We start from the raw sequence: 21066 nt of genomic DNA on the forward strand, positions 1-21066 counted from the left end.
CCTTGTTCTATGTACAGTGTCCTTGGGTTCCTTGAAAGTAAATACATTATTATTATTATTGTTGCTATTATATATCACTGATGATTTTTCTAATGATTATAAAAGGTTTAGGATATCTGTACATGCATTCAAGCAGGTCTTCCAAAGTACTTTGAGCCCAACCCATAGTGAATGCCACAAATGGGATAGTCCTGATTTTTGCCATTTTCCATGACTTTATAAATAAAGCAAGCTTCTGTGATTCATGCAAAGAAAAGAGATTTATTTAACATTAGTATATTGTTTACACTGTTGTATTTACAACATCTGACAAGAAGAAAAACAGGTTGAAATCGAGGCGAAACATTTTAAAATCAAAAATATAGCATGAAATGTTGAAGCGACTACACTGTGGAATTCACACATTATTCAGTAGATCTCCACTTTTCGTGGGGGTCACTTTAATAAGCAAATAACTATAAATATGAACCTTCAAAAATACACTTTTCTGTCCCTCCGCACCCCGTTCATAGCTCGTGAAGCACCTGAAGCCCCACCCCCAAGCCTGACAGATGAACATGTGACTGATGAGAATGATGAGGATTCAAGTATCAGGACTGGGTCTGACTATTCAGGTGTCATTGCAGCTCACGGGGGAAAGGATGAAAGTTTTTTCATGAATATACAGTACTGTACAATAGTTTGTTGGATGGATTATGAAAAAAAATGCAGTGTGATAAGTAGAAAAGACAATTTTTGGGATGTGCTCGTGCAGGACATGCAGGAAAAGTGAGTACACTCCTCATGTTTCAGCAAGCATTTTTTACAGAATATTTTCTCAAGGGACAATACTGTAGGACTTAAATGTGGACATAGATTAGAGTAGTCAGTGTACAGCTTGTATGGCAGTATTGATTTACTAAAATCACACGAGACCATAATTGTCTAAATAGCGGCATCACAATTAAATAGCAGGATAATTGTGTCTTACTTACAGTTATGGTGTATGAGTGCATTGGACATAATTTGGACATGTTCACTGTGAGGTGTATTAACAACTACTTACATAGTAATGGCTGTGTGTTCAGTCATTGTCAGTGGATATTATAGCATTGCAGGATATCCATCCATCCACTTTCTGTGCCGCTTATCCTTACATGTCGCAGGTATGCTGGAGCCTATCCCAGCTGTCTTCCGGCAAGAGGCGGGGTACACCCTGAATGGTCGCCAGCCAATCACAGGGCACATATAGACAAACAACCATTCACACTCACATTCATACCTATGGACAATTTGGAGTCGCCAATTAACCTAGCATGTTTTTGGAATGTGGGAGGAAAAGTGTGATGATATACTATAATAAAACTGGTTGCGGAAATGTGAGGTGTGTACTCACAGTTACATTGTATGATGCTTCTGTACAATTAGGAAAGTATCTATCGGTGATGTGTTTTATGTGCAACATTTGCAAAATAGAAAGCTGACTAAAGTGCAAAAACAGTTAATGAAAATGCTGAAATTTCAGTTTACTTGAAGTGAAATGTCCAGTGACAAACTGCTTTTAAGATACTCCACCCACTTGTCCTGTATGTTGTTGTTGCCGTGGTAATATCTAGGGACCAGAATTTTATACCACCACTACTACTGCTAATTGCATCAATTAATTGATGCTTCGATGCCAGTGATTTACTAAAATATGGTTGGAGCTCAACTTACAGTCGTCAGTTGTTAGACAGAATACTAGCAAGGAGTGAATCAACTGTTGCCTCTCCTCATAGCAAGCTAGCAGTGAGCTCATATTTGCAATTAATCAACCATCGAATCCATATGACAGAATTTTAATCATCAATGCTTAGGACCATCCCTTGTCAGAACCACAGTAGGCCTCATGCAGCCCCCTCCTGCATCTGTGTATAGAATAAAATAGCAGTTTGAGAAAGAAAACCTCAACACCATGGCATTGCTTGACATAAGATGAAAAAACCATGATACTAATAGAAGCCTACAGTTTGAAAGCATAGACTTCATCCCTTCCGCAGTCGAAAAAAGACTAAACACAACTCATCTTCACCTTCACGTACACACTTATTTTTAACATGGAAACAGCAAGCCCACATGCACCAACTGAAGCCTACCTCATAAATACATGATTATACAGGCGGCATGAGGGATGTGACTCTCACTACATTTGCTCATCATAATAAATTAAGTGTACACTAACTTAAAGATAATTCACTACCTTGACACGAACAATATATCAGACACAAAGCAAATCGTCATACATCAGCCCTTCATGACATTGCGGATCATGGAGGGACTGTATACCCCCCCATCATGCTGAGTCCATTAAATAAATTAAAATAAGATATTTTTAAAAGTTCATTATATGTATCCTGTTTGTACAGTAATAAATAAATTTAGAGTTAAGCCGATGCTTGGGAAGCCTTGTAGTTAAAGGATAAGAAAAAATAAATAGTTAAAATAGTTCACAAAGTTCACGTGTCACTTCTTCATCGTCATTCCACCGTTCGGAGGTCAGGATTAGTGGAGAGGAGAAGTGTTTCATCCTCACTGTTCCAATTTGGTGATGTGCTGACGCCATCGGTGTTTAGATTTTAAATTCACATCAATGGACACACACAGACGCGTGCACACACACACACACACACACACACACAAACACACACCCAGAGCGCACAACACCTTGTTCCATACCCATATTTTGTATCATCCGTTAACCTCACTGTGAGTGGCAGTTGCCTCATTATGCAGACCTAACGACGGACTTTCCTTGGCTTTTATGAAGGCACCATGCCGACCAGAGGGCTGCACACTTAAGCAACTGCCTCCTTGTCCACCTTGGCCATTTGCAAACATTAATTCACCTTCTTCTCATTTTTTAAGGAGTTGTTGCGTTTGTGTTTACCGTTGGCCACGGAGTGGCAGTGCCCGTTGATCATGTTGCCCTCCTGCCTGGAAATACCATTTACTTGGTCACTTACTATGTTACTATGGTCACTACACTTTGCACGCAGCAATCGTCCCAAATGCCTCACGGCAAAGTTACCCATGACCAAGGCAGCCCCTATGACAAAGAACACATCCAGCAAGAAGTACTGGTAGAGGGAGATGTCGTATACAGCGGCACGCAGGTGTTCGGTGCCGTTGTGACGAAGGATGTAATTGATCCAGTAGACCACTCTTGACACAGGGTGTTCCGGCTGGTCCTTGTGGATGGTGGAGAGAAGCTCTGCTCGCTGGCGGTACCTGCGAAAGCCACAACGAAATATTACATGTTTTTACGAATACCACCACTTCACGGTTTCAATTTTGCGGCTTCACTCTCATGGTTTTTCCAAAATACAATAATGAATCATGCCATTCTGTGGTTGAATACAGTCTATTGTTAGTCAAATGTGTATTTTGAAGCAAATGTGACATTTTGGGGCTAAAATAAGCATTTTCAAGCATATGCAAAGTAGAAGTATAATATTGGGTGAGACACGCAACAGAATTGATCGCCAGGACAGCAGGCTTTTATTCAAGTTTTGGATTATCTCACAACAGACACAACTTTTTATTGAGTTGTGGTCTCCTATAGATACACACAATAACCTGCACAGAAAATGTTTTAGATTTAGCAGAATCTGCACCAATTCCAGCTGCATTTCCTGCCAAAATGGTTTGTTTTAATTTATTCCACCCACGGCCCGCCTTCGGGCATGCCCACTCCACTGGAATTGGTCACACGCCCAAAATGCTTCCTAACTATGAACTCCTAACATAAGGAAGTTTTACCACGCCTTTTGAAACTGAGCGTTTTGAGCCATCCCAAACTTCTTTCAGGCCCCCTTCCAAATGCGCAAACCTCATTATCTGAATCTCTGTCAGCGTTTAACACGAGAATACAACATTTTAACTACATGTATAGTCAGAAAAGGAGAAAAAAGCATAACAGGTCTCATTTAAACAGCTTATTTACTCTTATTATGTGTATTATATTGGGTAATGTTAAGTGTATAAGTGACTACAAGGGTGTTAGTCTATGTCGAGAAGGTCGTAATAATGTCAAAAACTGCATTTAGAAGGTTGTTAAACAGGATTTCTCAGTACAATGTGACTACAAGAGCTGTGTTTTTATATACATGAAGAGACTTGCCTCTCTAGCACAATCAAATAATTTCCACGATTGTCACCACGTGTGTCTATTCGGTTTCCTCCCACATTCCAAAACATGTTAATTCAGTTAATTGGTGACTCCAAATTGTCCATAGGTATGAATGTCAATGGTTGTTTGTCCATAGGTATATAGACCTGATTGGCTGGAGACCAATAGAGGAAATTAGTATCAATTGATATCGGTATTGCATGCACCCGTGGGGCCTGTGGTTCTCTGGCAGTGGGAGCTTGGCCTTGCTGCGCGGAGCGAGGTTTACTGGGTGGTAGGAGGCAGTCCCTCTCCTTTTTTACATTCTCAGTGACAATTACACATTCACACATACACGTTCACACACATGCGCACATTTACGCACATGTATATGTACATACACACCAACAGAAATACACACATCCATATGCGCACTCACAGCACATGGGTACTTCTCTGCACAATCCATGATGTCTTTATGCTATTTGTAATAGATATTGATATATGCTATTATTACAGTCTTAATGATATCAAGCAATGAGATTGTAATTACTGCAACTGTATCGCTATAATTCTTTTTACTATCATGGTTCATGTCTTCATTGTTACCATTGCCACTGAGAAGTTTGACTGTTTCATTTCAGTGATATCGTCTCCATTGTGACCCTTTGGAGCCATCATTGACATTTAACCGATGCAGTCCTGTTTGTCACTGTTGTTGTCATGGGAATTGTTGTTACTGCTGTTTATGTCCCTACAAAGTTTTTCTTCTTCTTCTTTTCTTGTTTACTGTGTCCATAACATTGCTCCGGTCTGGCTCAAATAGAACAGGGAAGGTGTATCTTACACTTTTCCCTGGCAGAGCAAATCTGTCTAGCATGTAAGGGCATTTAGATCAACAATACTCTACTAATACTAATAATGGCTGGACATCTCTAGCCAGCATCCCACATATATCAACCGACAGTAACGCCACTAAAAAGGGTGAATTAAAATTCCTGGTGCTAATATAGTTTTGTGCTTTCTCCTGAAAATACTGAAAATGCCTCTCACCTGGTGTCCTTTATGACGGTGGCCAGGGCGTTGTAAAGATCATCTTCACTCATGCTCTTCCAGTGCAACATGATGCCCATACCTTTAGCGGTCACACGGATCATGGTGTCATAGTGGTCTCCAAATAGGGGCACACCCACCACCGGAACTCCATGATACAGGGCTTCAAAGATACTGTTTAGACCCCCGTGGCTCAAGAAAGCCCTTATCTTGGCATGTCCTTAAAAGAAAAGGAGACATGAGTTGATTTGTTTACTGGAAAAAACACAAGAATGGAGATGTTCTCACCTAATAGGTCATTCTGAGGCATCCATTCGACAAGCCTGGTGTTGTTGCCAAGGTTACTGGGTGGGACACCTGAAAACCTTAAAAAAGAGGTTAACAATTAAAGTCATTTAACAAAATGATATAAGACATCATTGGTGTTAAGATATTATACATGTTGTTACAATATGTGTGTGACTCTAACCAATCAAATGTGCCCCTGGATGGCCCGCCAACATTGTCACCTCCTTGTTTGCGCTGTCTCGAGATCTCGATGTGTGAACGATTATCTCTCACCGTCTCTCATTTAGCAACAAAAATCCCTGTTATAGATAGCACTCAACGGTTCCACAATTGTTCTCAATGAAAGCGGGGGTCAACTATTGCAATGTGTTACAATCGACAAGCACTTGGCTGTAACTTGTGGATGACAGAGGGCTTTAAATACAAAGCACAAATACTATGAGGAAGTTGTTCAATATTTCCTTATGCAAAACTGTTAAGGCTTCTACAATAACTTCCAGATGGCCATGTACATGTCAAGCGTTTAATGTTCTAACAAAAGCAGCAAGCGATGCAATAATCACATCCCTCCTTCAACTCTTTCATCTCACTTTCTGCAACAAAACACTAAGTCACTGTGCTGCCAATCAAAGCCGACATTGATGTGGCCTAGTTATCAATGACACGATTCATTTGGCTTGATCCCCGCCCCTTCCGCTCCCACCCCTCTTCTTTTTCAGTTTCTTGGTTCGGGAATGCTGTATACAGATTATGGAGCTTCTGATAAAGAAGTGCCAACAAAAACATACAGTATATAAAATGGCATTGCTGAAATTCAGGATGCACAGCTTAACATTGCAAAATCGTTATTTCACCATGGTGACAAGATCCACTATATATTATACTGTTCATATATAACCAGTTAGGTGCATGTTGACTTATTGGCAATATTGGTGAGAGTCTGCATGTGTCTGCGTGTGTGTTCCTTTGACCTGTTCAACAAGTTTGGGTTTCCGGCTAATAAAAAAACTTCATGTGAAGCATTAACAGAATGACATGATTGACACATCAACATAGTCAACTTGACCCACCTGTATTGGAATAGCATTTTGGTTGTACTGAACATCTCTGTATTCATTGATTCATTCATTAACTTGTACTTATTGCACTTCTTTCTCAGTGGATGTACGCCATAAAAAGACATGTATTGTTCATTCTAAGAAAAGCTACCATTTAAGTAGAATTGTACAGTTTGCACAAACTGTCACCAAGGACATATGTATATGCATATGTATTTATACATATATATAAGAACAAAGCAATTTTCATTCATTCTGGGAATATGAATAATCGGGGGTGGGAGGGGTGAAAAAATCATATGTCCATCATTCATTCATTTTCTACCGCTTATCCTCACCAGGGCCGCGGGGGTGCTGGAGTCTATCCCAGCTGTCTTTGAGTGAGAGGCGGGGTACACTCTGGACTGGTCGCCAGCCAATCACGGGGCACATTTAGACAAACAACCATTCACACTCACATTCATACCTATGGACAATTTGGAGTCGCCAATTAACCTAGCATGTTTTTGGAATGTGGGAGGAAAAGTGTGATGATATACTATAATAATCCACACATACTATATTATATACATATTATATACTATAATAATCCACACAGAGATATGTCTATCAACCATGAAAAATATGTTGCCAGTTGCCAAACTGTATTGATGCGTGTTTGTGCATGTCACCACTTGAGGCACACACACACACACACACCAATTAAATCATAGTTTTGCAACCATTCATATCTGTGATGAAACAAACTTCTCTCGCAACTTCATTCATTCATTAATTTTCTACCCCTTGTCCTCACAAGGGTCGAGGGGGTGCTGGAGCCTATCCCAGCTGTCTTTGGACGAGAGGCAGGGTACACCCTGGACTGGTTGCCAACCAGGGCACATATAGACAAACAACCATTCACACTCACATTCATACCTATGGACAATTTGGAGTCACCAATTAACCTAGCATGTTTTTTGAATGTGGGAGGAAACTGGAGTACCCAGAGAAGACCCACGCATGCACGGGGAGAACATGCAAACTCCGAGGGTGGAATTGAACCCTTGTCTCCTAGCTGTGAGGTCTGTGCGCTAACCACTCGACCGCCGTGCCGCCACGGCCCCAGATCTGAGGCTACATGACTGCTATTGGCATTGGGGAACTGTGGTTCATTGAGGACGTTTTTATATTTTATCATGGAAGAATAATGGAAAAAGACATTCTTACTTGTGTCATTGTCAATGGGTCAGTGTGATGGGTAAATGATTACATGAAATTAAATTTGAATTCAACCTTTTCTCTGCTTGCTGACTATGCACAAACATTTACCCAAAGTTGAACCCTTTGTTATTAATTCATTTGCAGAGCACAAACCTGTATACACTCTGTGACTCAGGCTCATGCTCATCACACACACACACACACACATCGGGCCCCATTAGTATTTCTGTGTTAACAGAATCGCATAATTGGCCAATAAAAATTGAATTTACTGTTAAATGGGGACTGTTGTGGAAATGCCGTCATTGTGAGGAGAAGGAACATTCGTGTGGGTAAGTATTTAGTCCGTGGACCGCTCAATCGTGGTGGAATCCCATTACAAACACTTAAGTGACGACATGCAGGTTCTCAGTGAAAATAATACAAAAAGCATGTTTATTCTCAACACACACAGAACACACATCCAGCCTCCAAAATAATAACTGTATAAACAAAGTAAGCGCGTCATAAAAAATATCTTAACATATACAGTTGGAATTGCACTGGTGAATATACCTTCTGTAATCACAAGCACAAGCATTAGTTTCTTGAAGATTTTGTACATATGCGTATGCGGCGGCTGACAGCCCATTAGAATAATTAGCCAGGCTACGTTTGCTATGCAAAATTGTCCATTGATGTATTGTATCAGTAAATGTAAGGACTTTTGCATTTAACTGACATTTTATTTACTAACCCATACTATGCTAGTAAAAATAAGTGTAAAATGTAGAAAACGGAATCGTAAAAAAATTAAACAGAAAAAACAAATGGGATTGGGATGAGGCTCTTCACACACACACACACACACACATTCCGATTCACCTGATCCTTGGAGACCAAAAAGAACAAAAACATGGTATAATCGTTGAAAGTAACACCAGCTGCAAAGTAAATACTGCACAGCTTTGTGTTAGTATGACAATGATTAACTTAGTAGACTTTCCAGCTTTTTTTGCTGTGATAAATGGGGGTCATTCGGTCTGTTATGTCTGAAATCAGCTGGTAAAAGAAGTAAGAGTATAGTACGAACAGGCAGACACATTTTTGCTTTTATCAGGGGTCACTGAAACCAAACTTTTGTATTGTACAACACAAACATTGAGATTAATAAATGACCCAATAAATGACAAATCAGGAAAATTTAAGCTTTGAATATTCATATTATGACCGTGATGTGACAGATGTGAGTGATGAGTGAGTAAGTGACAAGGTACTTTACCTCCAAATGACTTGCTGGGGTAACCTGGCAAGGGCTCCTGCTAGTTTGTGTGCAATGTCATGGGAAAGGTACTTGACCCCAGCGCCAAAGGACACGACAACAAAGCCGTGATCTGCTGTATCATTAACCCATGCCTCAAACTCCTGTGGGAATAGGTAAAGAGTTAGGAAAGGTGAACTTTGTCTACTCTTTATTCAAAAAAATAAATTTTAGCTCATACTTTTCACCAGTTTTCAGTCAAATTGGAGAATCAGACTTTCACTCCCAAAATAAGTTTGCACTTTCTATCTTTATGACTTAATGGCGTGTCAACATCATAGTTTATGGTGTTGTTTTAGTGGGAACTGATCTGACATATTTGACTTAATGAGGTGCAAGGTCATACAAATAAAAAGTGTCATGAACGTTAGATGTTAGCTACTGGTATGGAGACTCCCGTGTCCTGAGCTTTTGGCTTTTGATAGCAAACAAAAGCAAACACTGCATTGACGGCCAGGCACGGAGATGGCTAATGCCACAGTTTTACTATCCAATATATATTTTTATATTCATTGCATAGCAGTGATTCAACTGCAGGATTAAGGTGTCTCATAAACTTTATAGTGCTGCAGTACCAGAGAAATGTTCTTAGTGTGTGTCTGTTAATAGGGCGCAATATTCTGCCTAGCAACAAGTGGTTCAACAAAAGAGGAATTTGCACTAAGCAATTAGAAATTAAATTGTTGTATGTTGCTGTATGTGCTAGAGGTTGGTGCAATTTTTCATTTTGGAAGTACAGTATCCGCTTGACTTATTCAAAAGTTTATATTGACTGAGCGACTCAGCAATGGTTTACAGTGTATTTTGATATAAGTAGTACGTTGATCATCACAATTTATAGTGCAGGTCAGTTTTTCAGGGCAGTCTCATAACATTGTATGCAATAAAAAAGTAATTTAAATTGGCAGAATAAGGGATCCAACAGAAGGAGGTAAATGGTCCAGCTGTGAAAGCGGCCCTGGCACGGAGCAACTGCTGGGGCACACTGGACTCTGTGTCCCAGTAGTGCAGCCCTACTGTCCCTACAAGGCAGCCACAGTGACCCCATGAACAAGTCTCAGTGTCCGCTGGCTTCTGCCAAGAACAATGGCCTCGTTCTCCCTGCGCTTACATTCTAACTCCCTCACACATCAGGGGCACAATACTCCCTGTTGGCTGGAGAGGCATTCCAAAAACCTACGCACAGGAGATACCAACGACCCGCACTGTCTTTGTCCCGAACGATGGACTCGCAGCCGTCACCCTCAGCTTTCAGCGAGGCCCCTCCCTGTCAGGGCAGTATCTACTACGTTCATTCAACCCATCCTTACGCCTACATTGTGTAGAATAATTTGAAGAATAATTTGAGAGGCTAAAACGATAACAAATGTTTCCATGTGGATAGCCACTAAAAAGAGTAAAATACAATAAATAACACAACACAATATTTTTAAGCTTCAACAGACTGCAGCAGCAAAGAACTTTTGACCTTTGTGGCTCTCATAACACTGACCTGTGGCAGTGGGTTGGCTGGTCGGTTAAGGATGCCTCCGACATACACCACATGTGGCAAGGTGGGCCTGGGGAATTCCAACGCTAGGTCTGTGCACAGCATCCACATCTGGCTCCCTCGCACCAGCTCAGTCATGGGCACTTGTGGCGTTATTCCATGTTTCTTCATAATACGGTCGTACTTGGGTATCACAATAAAATTGACTCCAAAGTTCTCCAAGAGATAGACGGCTGTGTTGGAGATCCTCTGGAGGAGGGACATGCGGTCGGTTAGCAAGGAGTTGAACACGGGAACGTACGAAAGCGGGGCTGGAGCGCACACTTCCGTAGGGTACCACAAACCCGTGCTGACCACTGCATATTTCAGGCCCAGAATGTGTGCAAGCACGAAACCGCACATTTCATTGGGGTCCACCAGCAACAGGTCGAAATTAGCCTCCTTCAGACGGGCCATCACTTTTGTATTGCCTACAATAGAATAGTCACAATTCTGACTGTAGTGTTCAAGAATGTCAAAAAGCTCCAGAAATGTAAGGCGCCCTGCAAAGATGTTGCTGACTTTGGCCTGCATAAAACTTTCTGCTGTGCTGCTGTTGAAGATCCCTGGGTACCGCTGTAGTTTATAGTGAGGAGAATCAACGACCTCACGACCCTCAGAGACAAGAAAATGGACCTCATGGCCGTCCTGGTGCAGAGCGACAGCCAATGTATTGAAGATGTACATGTGTGATTCAAACAGGGTGGGTGGGACCACGATGATTTTAGCAGCCCATGATGTACTTGCATGCCAGGTAAGGAGACCAAGGAGCAGGAGTAGTGATGAGGAAAGAAGCATGGCTAAAATGACAAAAAAAGACAAAAAATTATAAGGACAGCAGAATCACACATTTTCAGTTTTTTTGTGTTAGCACTGTAGCTCACAATACTGTCTAAATTACAGCGTCAAGTCTATATGACAACATTTGCTGCGCACAACTGTAATTACACAACATAATGTGGCAGATAACTGTAAATCCAACTGAAGTACAAGCAGGAGTATTGGTTTATTTCTTTTAGTGCAAACCACTCCAAGAGGTACTGCAACCAGCTAGTTTTACTCCTTGATTCTAAACAGTACATAAGAACCAGAAAAAAAACAGTGTCTAATTAGTAAAAGATGTGAATTACGTAAATATCAGGGATAATAAATAAAGACAATTCTTCAAGTGTGGTGTACAGATACTGTACTTCAAATAAAAACATACTGCACATGGACATTTGGTGCTGTACACATTTATTCAACAATGATTTTTTAATAAAAATAAATATTTCCAAGATGAGGCTCACATCCCTCGGTAGTTTAAAGGTTTATTTCCAATAGTGCCATGCCACAGAGAGTGCAAAGTACAAAAGGTTTCTTTTTTTGTTAACTGACCCACAAGGACACAAAAACTTCTCAGTGGGCACTGCTTGTATTCATCGACGTATTGTGTTTGGGGGTGGGAAAAGATATCTGTTCTATTACTGCTCTTTGCTGAACCGAGTCCAAATGATGGTGGCAAGATTCCGTAGTTAGTCAGTGAGTGCTTTTGTGCTTCAGATACTGCTTTATTAATAAACTTTCTCCTTGGTATTAAATTAATATACACACTTGAACCATAGCCATCATGTGTGGACAAAAAAATGAAGCTCAAATTCAAGCCATTCCACCGAAAGGATGCCAGAGTTATTATAAAATGTATTAACCAGCTAATTATGTTCAATGTTTTAGGTTAATAAAGATAAAATGGTTTATGTTTTGTAAGTGTGCAGGAAGAGCAGGAAGTAAATGGCTTCAGATCAAATGTCTGAATGAGAATGTGACAGTAAAAATGGCAACCACTAGACCTACAGACTAACCCTACAGATCACACATACTGTATGCAGCCTGACTTTAATATGTGTAGCAATGCCTGTTTTGTTTTTTGTTTTTTTTTTTTACAAATGAAGGGACATGAGAAAGGGTTTTATTTTCCTTCATGTTGTCATCAAAACCGGGAACTTCAACGACCAAGTTTGAGCGCCTCTTCTCTGAAAAGTCCAGCAAACCAGTGAGGGAGATGTTTGATGGTCATAAACAGGCAGCCAGCACACATTTTACTGTCTTAACATGAATAAAAAGGCAACTTTGCAGCAGCTTTAATGCTGCTCCAGCAGGAGTTCATTAACTCAGTGTTCTCCTTTGAGCGGTATGATGAAACCTCCAAGTCATTCAAGACTCTTTCATGAATGAATGAATGAGTGTGGGCCATTTTCGGTAGCATGGGCGTTTCAATGTATCACGAGTGAAACTCAATGATAAGAAACCCTAATCTGTACGCCGTGCTCACATCAGAGATAAAATATTTGGGTGCATGAAGGAATGATAAAGTAAATACTTGAATTCTAAGAAATACTAAAAAAAAAATATGTGGCTTTGTGAAAAATGCAAAGGTGGAGCTTATGATGATAAATAAAATGAAGGGTGAAAGCAGCACTTTCCTTTGCTGAGTCACATGCATAGCTTGTTTATAGAATCAACACGTTGTTTTCTGCACACCCTCATCCCTTCAAGCTCAGCCACGTCCTAACCAATGGCAGCACTTCTTGGTCGTAAGCATATATTGTAGAAATAAACAAGTGATCTGCATGTTTTCTGACATTGTTCTTTCAACGTTATGAGAGCCTTTATTTTCTCTCTCTCTCAGCTCTACTATCTCAAACATCAACACATACATGAACTGGTCCAACAAGCTCCATTTTGCTCCAATTGTAAATACCAAGCACACTAAGTAAACCGCTGTCAACTACCAACAGCAATAGCAAAACCGATGCAGAGAGCAGGTGGAGCCTTGCTCAAGTGGGGTTATGAGTCGGTCTCATGAAGGGAGATTACATTTGGGTTTTATAATTCAAAATATGAAGAAAATGTACCATTAAATATTTAATAAAAATGTATGCATGTGCTGTATTTTAATCGTAACTGACCCAGAATCTCATTTTTGACCTGTGTAAGGGACAATCGTTCCACAGCCTTATTAAAAAAAAAACAAAGCAAAACTGTCAACAAGAATAAAACCTGTTGTTATAGTGTGAGGTACTTTTGGTAATATGCAGTTATTTGGAATATACAGTCCTCAAAACAATAACATTTCTGACAAAACTACTGTGGTTATTTCACCCAAGACAATTGCTCAATTATTATATTTGTTCAGGGTTTCAGGATGATAATGACTTTGCATTTGGCTTAAGAGAAAACTGGCAAGAACTACACGTCAGCATAACATGGTAATCTAGCTGTTTCATAATCGGACTTAAAACAAATAAACATGTCCATTTAGCATCAACACTAAGAAACAAGAGTTGGTAAAAACAAAAACAAACACAATAACAATACAGGTTAATTACGAGAGGTAAAGCCAGTTCTATTGGGATTTGACGCATGATATAAATGTACCATGTTGTACAGGACCCTGAAAGCAACACGGTCACCTAGTTACACCCGTGTGTCAGGGGAGTTTCGACTGACGCTACTATGTCCTAGCATCTGAACGACAATGGGAATATACATGGCTTTAATCCTAAAGCTATTATTTTACTCTCAGTGGAGAGAAAATTAAGCAAAAAAAAAAAAAAAGTTGTTGAACCAGTTAGTGAGCAACACCTGTAACGCTTCTCTGGGGCCCTACCTTGAATGATGTTCCGGGGCAGAGGAAGAAGACTCTAAATGTTTTCTTTTGTTCAGGACAAGTTAATGAGCGTGGAGTTTATCGTCCAGAGGCATGTATGGTCACAAACAGCTTCCCGGCTATGGAAGACGACGACCAGAAAGAGGGAACATTCGCCTCGGCGAAGGGGTTGGAGTTGGAGGAAGGCGGGACTAGCAGCGGGCCCCGAGCAAGATGGAAAGACGGGGAGTGGCTGAGCACTGTCTGCGGTGCTCTATGGAGGGGGAAAAAAGAACAATAATGAGGTGAGTGTGGTTTGTGTTACAGGTGACTCCATCGCTGTTGATGCTGTCAGCATTTGGGATGAGAGAGAAGGCCCTACTTATACCTATGTATTATTTGGTGGGTGAACGTAATAAAATTATGGAAAGAATTTCCATCTAATTAAAATGCTGTCATTTAATGAGATACAATTTAGTTGAACCAACTAATTGCAAATATGTTGAGTATGTCTGTATTAAGTATTTGTGTGACCATTACAATATTTAAATCCAACTTAATTTGTATAGGTTGTTTTAACATATTTACTAAGGTAGAAGCTGACTTATTATCCATTGGTTACATTACATGATTATGGGTATCTTATTTTTACAGGGTAGGTACAGCTACAATTTTAAAAGGTAAAATAACACCAGTTATTTAATCCTGACTTGACAAAACTTAAAGTTCAGTCAACAAAAAGTTAAACTGAGACAAAAGTTTTTAAAAGAAAAATAAACTCTAAAATAGTACTTATTTGGAAAAATACCACAAAACTGCCTATACAGTACATATACAGTACATATACAATACAGTAATTGTAAAATGACTGTATTCTTCAAAACAGGCAAACAATGACAGACAAAAATGCATATCTTGACTTGATTGACACTAAATGTCATGAACCAGAGAATGGCTGATGACACGCTCTCTTGGCAGTAACTCTTTGGTTTGATAAAGCTGAAGAATCAGTCCCTTTCACAGGTAGATGGCAGATGGAGGTGAACTTGAACAGGAGACCCTGTTTGTATGTGACACAGGACATATTAATAGTATCATGTTATCCTGTTAAGTTCCTGGGATAAATTGAGACAAGAGTGAGGACAGGTCAACTTTAGTTGAAGTTTAGTGACCAACAATCAAAGCAACACATGTCAAAGGTTAATAAAAAAACTTAAATAATACATTATCATGCGGTTTTTATTAGTTATGAACCTTTCCTCACAGTTTGACAAATAAATTAAATAAAAAAAATGATGCTGTTCTATAAAAATTACAATATAAAAGTTAAGTAACAGTGCTTGAAAAATATTCCATATTTGTTGCAATGGGCATTGTACAGATAACTGCCATAAAATATTTGTTCAGAAAATACATAGAGGAACACACAATTCATACACCCACACAAAACTTAAAACGACATAATTAAAGACGCACCTTTTTAATCAGGCTTTTAACTAATATTGTTAAGCTTTTAATATGTTTTCATCCTTTTAGTCCTATTTTATGTTCTTATTCTTCACCTTTTAACTCCAGTGTTTTGTTTTTATCTTGTTAGTCCTATTTTATGCTCTTAATCTTCAGTTTTTAACTCCAGTGTTATGTTTTATCTTTTAGTCCTATTTTATGGTCTTAGTCTTTAGCTCCAACTCCAGTGTTTCCTCAGGGGGGTCCTCCACACTGGGGGCTGTTTGGGTATGCTGAGGGGGTGCCATCCTTGGGTCCCTTCGACACGGCCGGCTGGGGGGTTCCTCCCTTTAATGTGGGGGTCCGCCCGTCTAACGGAGTCGGAGGGCCCGGGTGCTGGTCCTCCGATGGCACGGCCTGCAGCTTCTCCCAGTGTGGACGGCCCCAAAGGTGGCGTTTCCTTGTTCCTCAGTACCATGCCATGTCTCCCTAATGTGGGTGATTGTGTGCTTGCGTGTGTGTGTGTGTGGGTGGATGAGTGTGTGTGTGTGTGTGGGTCTAGTATGGAGGGTGGGAAGGAGGGGCTTTCTTTTTTCTTCATTGTTTTCCTTTTTAAGTGTGGTAATTGTTTTAATTCTGGAAAGCACTTTGTGTTGCATCTCCTTGCAGGAAAAGTGCTCTACAAATAAAGTTGATTTGATTTGATTTAATTGAAAAATGTCTAACCATTAAACACCACCACCATTGTTGATAAAGCAGACACCCATGTTGCTTTTTTTGAGTGCACGTGTGCGCCTCTTCTCTGACTCTCCTCTCGTCACACAGCTTCCGCTGCCACTGCTGACTGAACTCTGTTCCTTGTCTTCCATCCTTGCTGCTGCAGTGATCCTGAAGCTCTGAGGCCTTTGCACCTCTTCCTCCTCCATGCTGACCGCCTCTGCTTGGCTTCTGGCTTCCGGCATCCCCTCATCTCCCTCTGGGTCACTTGATTGCAGACACTCCCTGGCGTAGTAGCCCTGTGCAACGCAGCTGAAGTACTTGAATTCCGGGCACTCTCTTAGGATGTGCCCAGGTTGAATACACAGCCTGCACACCTTGACCTGCCTGTCGTGCATCACCTTAAAATATTCTTCCCCTTCAAGTGTTTGGAATTTGGTTGCGAAGGGAAGCGAGTGGACCCTTTCATGAAATTTTACGCGGCAGAAGCGTGTGTCATCCAAAATGTCCGTTCCTAGTCATTTCCTCCTCTTTTTTGGTGACACAACTGTCACCCCCCCAGTCCTCCAATTTTTTAATCATTTCATTGTCTTCAGTATAAACCGGGAGACTTATAAAAGAAACGATCAGTTAATCTCTGCATGGTTCAGAGGCAATTAACCTGCAATTTTGAATTCGTAGTCCATCCAAGAGCTTATTTTTACCATCCGTATTCTTCATTGTGACCTTGTATCTATTTTTTGCTTTAAATCTGCAACCTGTCATGGTTCCACAGTTTACAACAATTTTTTTGATCATGTCCATTGATGCAATGGCCTCCTCACCCATGACCTTCACTGCCACAGCTAATTGCCTGTGATAGGCAACAGCCTTGTCTGATGGCTCCATGGCTACCAGCTTGACTTGTGCTCCTTGGTTGAAACAGAAAGTGCCCCCCCACCAGCCACAGATTTGGGGGGTGAGGGGGTGAACGGGCACACTCCATAAGCCACTGGGTCAAATGAAAAGTTCCTTTTTGAAGGCGACGCTGGCCAAACTTTTCCGGCAAAAAGGATTGTTTTTTCCAATAAGTGGCAAACAGCGCCCTCTGCTGTCAGGCAAGAGAAAAAAACATAAAAATTAAAGCACCTTTTTTTCCCCTCTCTCTCCCTCTTTCTCTATCCTAAATTGAAGACTATTTTGGTATTGTCTGCTATCGATATTAGGCTGCTCCCCTCTATGAAAGAGTTCTCGAAGCTTTCTTGGTCGGAAGGCCTGGCATAATGACACGTCCTTCTTTACATTAGCTTCAAAGTATGTCCATACGGGTATCTTCTTTTTTTCGAACTTTGCAAGGTTCCATCTCAGCCAGATGGCATACCGAGCGTGTTTTTGATCATATTTGCATTTTACCATTGAACATGACTGAATATTTTTGGCCAGAGGAGCTCGGCTGCTGGCCTTTTAAAAACCTTGCTCGCGAGGGCCCAGTAGATTGTTTTCGTTGTGCATGTTTTTATGTTGATTTCTTTTTCTTTTGTTTTTAACATAATTCCGGGTAGCTCGTCTCCTTACCTACTTCTTGGCTGTTTATGTGTCCTTTCCATTCTTTTGGGATGGCCATCTTTATTTTATTGTACTCCATTTTGATTGTTCTTTTGGGGGTTTCGTCATTGTATTCGTGTACACTGTCAATAATGGCTTGCTCCCTCAGGAAGCCCGGTATGACCTCATATGCATAGTCCCTGTAAATGATGCGGCGGAAAAATACATGGACGAAACCACGTGTGTATCGGCCGATACCGATTCAAGTAAAGAACGCAAATATCGGCCAGTTGATGAATCGGTCGATCCTTAATTTATATACACAAAGTCATGCACGAGCCTACCCCTGGCCTCCATTACTTCTTTAAAGAAGGCGGGGGTGCCCTGTGCAGCTTTCAGCTCAGGTCCATCAGTAGGCTATATTGCCCACACCGCCCATGTTTGAAGAGGGCCTCTCGAAAGAAGGGTTTCCACTCGAGGTTCGTTTCCCCCTGTAGATATTTTTTCACCATCCTAATTCTGATGGCCATTTTTTTGGTCTGTAAGTCCACCAGTTTTAGTCCACCCTCTTTATATTGTACTATTTTGTGCAATGCGTACACCTTTCCCCTCCCACAGGAAGTCGCACATGGCTCTCTCTGCTTTGGCCGCCGCCCACTGGGCATATATACACTCCCAGGGCATATACCAGTTTGGACATATCAGCGAGTTTATGATAACCACCTTTCCTTTTAGGGTCAGTTTTCATGTTCTCCATCTGTTTAGGGTTTCTTTTCTCTTCTTTAGGGTTCCCGTCCATGTCAGGTTGGTGGCTTGTTTTTCGTTTTCGCCTATGTATATGCCGATGATTTTTATGCTGTCTTGTGCCTTCTTGAACGGGAGGTCGCATTTTGGTCCTTCAACGTTGCCGATATATAAAATCTCTGACTTATCCATATTAATTTTTGCGCCCGCTGCCCTCACGTATTTCTCCACGCATCTCATTGCGTTGCGCATGTCTTCGCTGTCCTTCAGTGTCAGGATGTGTCATCCGCGTATTGGTGGATGACACTGCGCCCTCCATTTTCTTGCATATTTCTATCATTGTTAGTTTTTCCTGTCCAACTACTTCCACTGCCACTGTTAGTTGTCTTTCATACTTGTCTGCCTTTGTTGTCTCATCCGCGCTTTTCTTTTCAGTCCACTCCATCTCCAGTCTCCAAGTCCTTTCTTAGAGGCCCCGGCATCATTTGACCCCTCCCCACCCACAGCTGGCGGTGGTGGGGCGGGGGATTGTACAGATTATACTTTTAGATTTTAGTTTTAGTTCAGAATTGTCAGAAAAAAAGGATTGCTAGACAGGGAGTAGACACACAAGGTCTCCCTCTGCTTGCACACACTCACACCTGTGCTCAATCACCAAAGTGAGTGGGCGTTTTCAGGGTAGTATTGCCGTAAGCTGCGAGGTCACCTGAAAATATCCTTTTTGAAGGCGACGCAGGCCAACTTAGACTCCCGCAAAAAGGATTGTTTTTTCCAATAAGTGTCAAACAGCACCCTCTGCTGTCAGGCAAGAGCAGAAACCATAAAAAGCTTACAGCACCTGGTATTCCCAGGCGGTCTCCCATCCAAGTACTAACCAGGCCCGCCCCTGCTTAGCTTCCGAGATCGGACGAGATCGGGCGTTTTCAGGGTAGTATGGCCGTAAGCTGTTAGGTCACATGAAAATATCCTTTTTGAAGGCGAAGCAGGCCAAACTTGACACCCGCAAAAATAATTGTTGATTTCCAAATAGTGGCAAACAGCGCACTCTGATATTTTACAATAAAAATAAATTTACAAATAATATTTGTAAAAATGAACATATTTTCAATTACCTCGCCTGGCCCACCTACAGTACCACCACGGCCCACGAGGGGGCCGCTGCCCACACTTTGGGAATCACTGACCTAAAACATTCCTTATTTACAGTGAAGAAAATAAGTATTTGAACACCCTGCTATTTTGCTATTTCTCCCACTTAGAAATCATGGAGGGGTCTGAAATTTTCATCGTAGGTGCATGTCCACTGTGAGAGAGATAAACTAAAAAGAAAAATCCAGAAATCACAATGCATGATTTTTTAACAATTTATTTGTGTGATACAGCTGCAAATAAGTATTTGAACACCTGTGTATCATCTAGAATTCTGACCCTGAAAGACCTGTTAGTCTGCCCATTAGAAGTCCACCTGCACTCCATGTATCATCCTGAATCAGATGCACCTGTTTGAGGTCGTTAGCTGCATAAAGACACCTGTCCACCCCATACAATCAGTAAGACTTTAACTTGTAACATGGCGAAGACCAAAGAGCTGTCCAAAGACACCAGAGACAAAATTGTACACCTCCACAAGGCTGGAAAGGGCTACGGAGCAATTACCAAGCAGCTTGGTGAAAAAAGGTCCACTGTTGGAGCTATCATTAGAAAATGGAAGAAGCTAAACATGACGGTCAATCTCAATCGGAGTGGAGCCCCATGCAAGATATCACCTTGTGGGGTCTCAATGATTCTAAGAAAGGTGAGGAATCAGCCCAGAACTACACGACAGGACTTGGTCAATGACCTGAAAAGAGCTGGGACCACCGTTTCCAAGGTTACTGTAGGTAATACACTAAGACGTCATGATGTGAAATCATGCATGGCACGAAAGGTTCCCCTGCTTAAACCAGCACATGTCAAGGCCCGTCTTAAGTTTGCATATGACCATTTGGATGATACAGAGGAGTCATGGGAGAAAGTTTTATGGTCAGATGAGACCAAAATAGAACTTTTTGGTCATAATTCCAATAAGCGTGTTTGGAGGAAGAAGAATGAAGAGTACAATCCGAAGAACACCATCCCTACTGTGAAGCATGGGGGTGGTAGCATCATGCTTTGGGGGTGTTTTTCTGCACATGGGACAGGACGAGTGCACTGCATTAAAGAGAGGATGACTGGGGCCGTGTATTGTGAGATTTTGGGGAACAACCTCCTTCCCTCTGTCAGAGCATTGAAGATGGGTCGTGGCTGGGTCTTCCAACACGACAACGACCCGAAGCACACAGCCAGGAAAACCAAGGAGTGGCTCCGTAAGAAGCATATCAAGGTTCTAGCATGGCCCAGCCAGTCTCCAGACCTGAACCCAATCGAAAATCTTTGGAGGGAGCTCAAACTCCGTGTTTCTCAGCGACAGCC

The 21066-nt window shown here is 41.3% G+C and overlaps 1 protein-coding gene and 1 non-coding gene across 2 annotated transcripts; both read right to left on the reverse strand.

Annotated features, from left to right (window-relative positions):
- Nucleotides 1-246: 246 nt before the first annotated feature.
- Nucleotides 247-14387, reverse strand: ugt8 (UDP glycosyltransferase 8). Its single transcript, XM_058085940.1, has 6 exons — nucleotides 14206-14387; nucleotides 10521-11356; nucleotides 8990-9132; nucleotides 5468-5544; nucleotides 5180-5399; nucleotides 247-3246 (listed from the first exon to the last, which is right to left on the reverse strand). Exons 2-6 carry the CDS (start codon nucleotides 11352-11354, stop codon nucleotides 2856-2858), a joined length of 1665 nt encoding a protein of 554 aa, XP_057941923.1. The 5' UTR covers nucleotides 11355-11356; nucleotides 14206-14387; the 3' UTR covers nucleotides 247-2855.
- A 5054-nt stretch (nucleotides 14388-19441) lies between these two features.
- LOC131101496 (5S ribosomal RNA) lies at nucleotides 19442-19560 on the reverse strand. The gene has a single exon (XR_009119209.1). It is a non-coding gene; the product is annotated as a 5S ribosomal RNA (ribosomal RNA).
- Between the last annotated feature and the right edge of the window lie 1506 nt (nucleotides 19561-21066).

This window comes from Doryrhamphus excisus, chromosome 1 (assembly GCF_030265055.1).
Source record: "Doryrhamphus excisus isolate RoL2022-K1 chromosome 1, RoL_Dexc_1.0, whole genome shotgun sequence".
Taxonomy (NCBI): domain Eukaryota; kingdom Metazoa; phylum Chordata; class Actinopteri; order Syngnathiformes; family Syngnathidae; genus Doryrhamphus; species Doryrhamphus excisus.

Excerpts from the sequence above, each read along its gene's own strand:
- ugt8 (XM_058085940.1), bottom strand. The coding sequence starts at position 11,354 with ATGCTTCTTTCCTCATCACTACTCCTGCTCCTTGGTCTCCTTACCTGG. Across the intron at positions 9,133-10,520 it reads CAGCCAACCCACTGCCACAG|GAGTTTGAGGCATGGGTTAA; the intron begins GTCAGTGTTATG and ends CTATTCCCACAG. Across the intron at positions 3,247-5,179 it reads ACCGTCATAAAGGACACCAG|GTACCGCCAGCGAGCAGAGC; the intron begins GTGAGAGGCATT and ends TGGCTTTCGCAG.